At 37.3% G+C, this 4,990-nt stretch overlaps 1 protein-coding gene across 4 annotated transcripts in view; it reads left to right on the top strand.

The window, feature by feature from the left end:
- Positions 1-300: 300 nt before the first annotated feature.
- LOC107710685 (carboxypeptidase M-like) overlaps positions 301-4,990 on the top strand; it is a 50,146-nt gene continuing 45,456 nt past the window's right edge. Inside the window, exons 1-2 of one of the 4 annotated variants that reach the window (XM_016515520.1) lie at positions 301-552; positions 1,597-1,763. In XM_016515520.1, coding sequence (XP_016371006.1) covers positions 1,598-1,763 — 166 coding nt within the window. In that variant the 5' untranslated portion in view covers positions 301-552; position 1,597. Of the gene's footprint in view, positions 553-1,558; positions 1,764-2,642; positions 2,844-4,990 lie in introns of those variants that run through there. The other 3 variants (XM_016515518.1, XM_016515519.1, XM_016515517.1) reach the window with 3 other exon arrangements.

Here is a 4,990-nt window from a genome sequence, read left to right as displayed (position 1 = left end):
TGTAGCCTATGATGTCAAGCGCTATATAAATAAAGGTGACTTGACTTGACTTGACATGTATATATATATGATGATTCATAACGGTCATTTTGACAGTCAGTAGTAGAATATGCAAATTGAAGTACGTCAAGAATCTGGTCAAGATGTCACGCAATAATGGGATATGCAAAGTCATTTTCAGGTAATACCTGTCGTTGTACGTGTACAAAGTACATTTTAATTGAATGTAAATAGTAAACAGAACGCACCAAAGGTTATGTCAAGTGTCATTGATACAGTGTGTGTGTGTGTGTGTGTGTGTGTTGAGCGCGCGCCCCGCCTCCACTGATTACTCCCTACAGCTGCACCAAACACACGTGAGGCTGGAGTGGAGTCAGTTGAACTCACTGCGCTATGGAACAAGATACCTTCATTTCATCAATGACACGAACAGGACGACGACATATGAACTTTCTTAAAATGTTATGAGATGATATAATGACAACAGAGTAACTAAACAAGCAGGACAAGGTCTTAAACAGTGTCGGAGAAGCGCCAGAGAACGCACAAGAGGTAAAGCTGCTCGTTTACTCTCATTAATACTAAGTACAAAGTCTAAAGTTGTTTGGTTAATGAATGCCTTGCGATGTAATGCAGTTTGTTCCTTTTTTATAAACCATATCATGTTTTATTTATCATTTAAGTGCACATGTGGTTTTAGTCATTTGTTGATGCTGTAGATTACTATTTATTACACATACTGTGTATGGTTTGAGTTTGTGTGTACATAATAATGTGATATTATTGATATTGATAGCATGGTTCCACCACAGATATATATAAAGAATAGTGACCTGCCTAACCATAAATTCGAATTTATGGGCATCAGCCTTTGTCCTCAGCAAATACTTATTTTAATTATTTTCAGAAATACACTGCACGCTTCTAGAAAAGGAAAACATTAATGTCAAAAAACTTAAAACGAACATAAACATTAGCCTGTGACTTTAGAGCATATTGCATTACTTTGACATTTTAGATGCAACACAACGATCATGTATTGGACATGAACACTAACATGCCATTTTTAAAGTACCTTGAAATAACATGTAAATACGGTAAAGTTAGTACAATTGCATTAATATCATACTTGAACCGTGGTAACACCACTAAACTTTTTGTAAGGGCATTTATTAACTGCATGAGGCTGATAGATAGATAAAATATAAATTATGCTAATATAAATAATGTCTACAAAGCAAGCACTAAAACAAATTAGGCAGATATGATGCTGAGAATTATTTTATGCTGGGCAATTTGAAAATTAGTTAATTATATTACATACAGCCTTGGGCTCTCCTGTCCAAACTATATATCAAACAATTTCCTAGTGAGCTGCCTATCTAGACAGCATTTTTGGACATTTAACACACCTGTCATATAAAGAAACATGTTTATTGAATGTCTTTCTAAACCTCAAGGCTTTAAAAATATGAATCCATATTGACAGACAATAGAAAGTGAAGTGAAACAAGATAAGGGCACATCACGTCATTGTCTTCTCTGTTTGTGTTTCTAGAAAAGGCTTCCACACTCTAACATTGTGTTGGCTCAAAGGATGTCCGTCTTCACTCTCTGCCTGTTCTTATGGTCCTGGCTATCATCCATTCACGGTCTGGAGTTTCGCTATCATAACAGCGTGGAAATGGAGCAGTACTTGAAAGACATCAACAGGATGTTTCCGGATATCACGCATCTACACAGTATCGGCCAGTCTGTTGAAGGTAAACCAGCTGTGGTGCAGCGTTAAGCACAATCATGACAATATTGTCCTATATTTATCATCTGTGAGTTGAATTCTTCTGTCTGTATGTGTTCCTGCAGAAGAGCACAGTGTTATACAGAGGGCAGGTGTATGGTGACCGATGCATGCAAAAGGTTCAAACTTATTGCCTGGCCGTCCATCAGAGAGCTTATTGTGCAACAAATATTTTTTATGAGTCTACAAACAGCAGCAGCAGTACAGTGAGCCAAATACAGCAGCAAGTTTAGCCAGAGCTTCTGTAGGATGGAAAAAATACTGACCTAGGGGGAGTTAATTTGTATATTTATTTATTTATACATGCATAAAATGGTTAGTTCTGGTTATGTAATTGGATTGGCCTGATATACAGTCCTCAGCACTGGGACTTCACACTGTTTGTATTGTCTATGTTTGCGGGTTCAAGAATGTCAGTATGTTTATTAAGACGCGATTGCACTAGACTTGGAGAATGTGAAATTTCTTTGGTGTTTTTGTTTTATTTATTTATTGGTTTTATTGTTTTATAAAGATAGCCAGTGGTATATTTGGATAAGACAAAAAAAGGATAGCAGTAAAGTTAAAGAAAAACATTTTTGAAAATTAGTTAATTATATTACATACAGCCTTGGGCTCTCCTGTCCAAACTATATATCAAACAATTTCCTAGTGAGCTGCCTATCTAGACAGCATTTTTGGACATTTAACACACCTGTCATATAAAGAAACATGTTTATTGAATGTCTTTCTAAACCTCAAGGCTTTAAAAATATGAATCCATATTGACAGACAATAGAAAGTGAAGTGAAACAAGATAAGGGCACATCACGTCATTGTCTTCTCTGTTTGTGTTTCTAGAAAAGGCTTCCACACTCTAACATTGTGTTGGCTCAAAGGATGTCCGTCTTCACTCTCTGCCTGTTCTTATGGTCCTGGCTATCATCCATTCACGGTCTGGAGTTTCGCTATCATAACAGCGTGGAAATGGAGCAGTACTTGAAAGACATCAACAGGATGTTTCCGGATATCACGCATCTACACAGTATCGGCCAGTCTGTTGAAGGTAAACCAGCTGTGGTGCAGCGTTAAGCACAATCATGACAATATTGTCCTATATTTATCATCTGTGAGTTGAATTCTTCTGTCTGTATGTGTTCCTGCAGAAGAGCACAGTGTTATACAGAGGGCAGGTGTATGGTGACCGATGCATGCAAAAGGTTCAAACTTATTGCCTGGCCATCCATCAGAGAGCTTATTGTGCAACAAATATTTTTTATGAGTCTACAAACAGCAGCAGCAGTACAGTGAGCCAAATACAGCAGCAAGTTTAGCCAGAGCTTCTGTAGGATGGAAAAAATACTGACCTAGGGGGAGTTAATTTGTATATTTATTTATTTATACATGCATAAAATGGTTAGTTCTGGTTATGTAATTGGATTGGCCTGATATACAGTCCTCAGCACTGGGACTTCTCACTGTTTGTATTGTCTATGTTTGCGGGTTCAAGAATGTCAGTATGTTTATTAAGACGCGATTGCACTAGACTTGGAGAATGTGAAATTTCTTTGGTGTTTTTGTTTTATTTATTTATTGGTTTTATTGTTTTATAAAGATAGCCAGTGGTATATTTGGATAAGACAAAAAAAAGGATAGCAGTAAAGTTAAAGAAAAACATTCAAATGTTTACAGTAAATAATATTAACACGTTTTACACATTTTTGGACAAACGAGTTATGACGTCCTGCTCTTTTTTTTTTTTAATAACATAAATTTAACAAATAGACAGCAAGCTTTAAAGTTTGCATTTTTTTTATTTATCTTATCGGTCAGCTAATATTTCTGTAGGTTACACCCTCACAGCAGTAGCTGGTGACAGGTTTTTAGGTAAATCGTTGAATTTGTTGAGCTGATTTGTTTGCATGCTGATTCATTCAGGAGCACTGCTACAGCTTGTTGCACGGAGATGTGCGTTTCATTGCACTCTGGCAATTTTTTTGTAACTATTTTAGTTGATGGAACTAAATTTTTGGAAGGATTTGTGGAAAACCAATACCATTTGTGTTAAGAATTCTAACTCTTTATCTTTTAGTGCCGTCAGAATACTCCCAGTCCCTGTATCGTTCATGAATGCATGGGCCCATGGGAAGAGTCATGAACACGGAGTCAAATCTCTGTCCACAAACTTCTTCAACTTTATTATCTCCTACAATAGTATATATAGACATTATTGTGAGGGCTGGTGTACCCCGTTCATCCAATAGGAGTATGCGTTATATATCATATAAGACAAAACGTGTCATATAAAATGATATATAAGCAAAAAGTTAAGGGAGAAGAATAACTTCTTTCCAGATGAATCACATTATTCAAGCTAACTAATGTAAAAACCTTAAGTGGATAAATATAGGTGACATAAAGAGGGGGAACACAGAAGGTAGGACGAAGAGAGACACAAGGAGGAAACCGAAGGGAGAAAGAACACAAACAGGCAGACTCGTAGAGATATTTGGCAGAGAGCATGATATTTTCAAACAATTTGCAATCGTGGTCTGAATAGACCTTAATCAGGTTAGACGCCAAATTGAAGAAAACAAGGCTGTGAGGAATAGACTTAGGCCCAATCCCAATTCTACCCCTTAGCCCTTCCCCTTTCCCCTACCCCTCCGTTTCGCGCGTTCACGTGAAGGGGTAGGGGTGTCTCGATTCTCTTTTGGTTGGAGGGGTAGGGGAAGGGCCAGACAGCCCTTCAAACGAAGATTTTTCGGGACCACACTTCAAACGAAGATTTTTCGGGACCACACTTCAAACGAAGATTTTTCGGGACCACACTTCAAACGAAGATTTTTCGGGACCACACTTCAAACGAAGATTTTTCGGGACCACACTTCAAACGAAGATTTTTCGGGACCACACTTCAAACGAAGGGGTATGAATTATCTCAACGTAAACCGACTTCAGGGGCAACATGGCTGATCGAGCGAACAAAAAGACACATAAATGTAAGCATTTTTGGCATTAATAAAGATTTTAACGAAAAGTAATCATTTGTTTTATGTTACATTCAATCGTGAGTTCATATTTACGGTCATGTTACTCAAAGAAATGTTTGCAAAAAATCGCTAACGTTTGCTAACTTCATATCATTACAAGAGTAATGATACAACATATTTTCATGTCTGATCAGGGCGATAACCACCGTAGACATTGAGG

Source organism: Sinocyclocheilus rhinocerous, unplaced genomic scaffold (genome assembly GCF_001515625.1).
Source record: "Sinocyclocheilus rhinocerous isolate Xijiao unplaced genomic scaffold, SAMN03320098_v1.1 scaffold357, whole genome shotgun sequence".
Taxonomy (NCBI): domain Eukaryota; kingdom Metazoa; phylum Chordata; class Actinopteri; order Cypriniformes; family Cyprinidae; genus Sinocyclocheilus; species Sinocyclocheilus rhinocerous.
The sequence above is the reverse complement of the archived record's forward strand: the minus strand, read 5'-3'. Positions and strand labels throughout refer to the sequence as shown.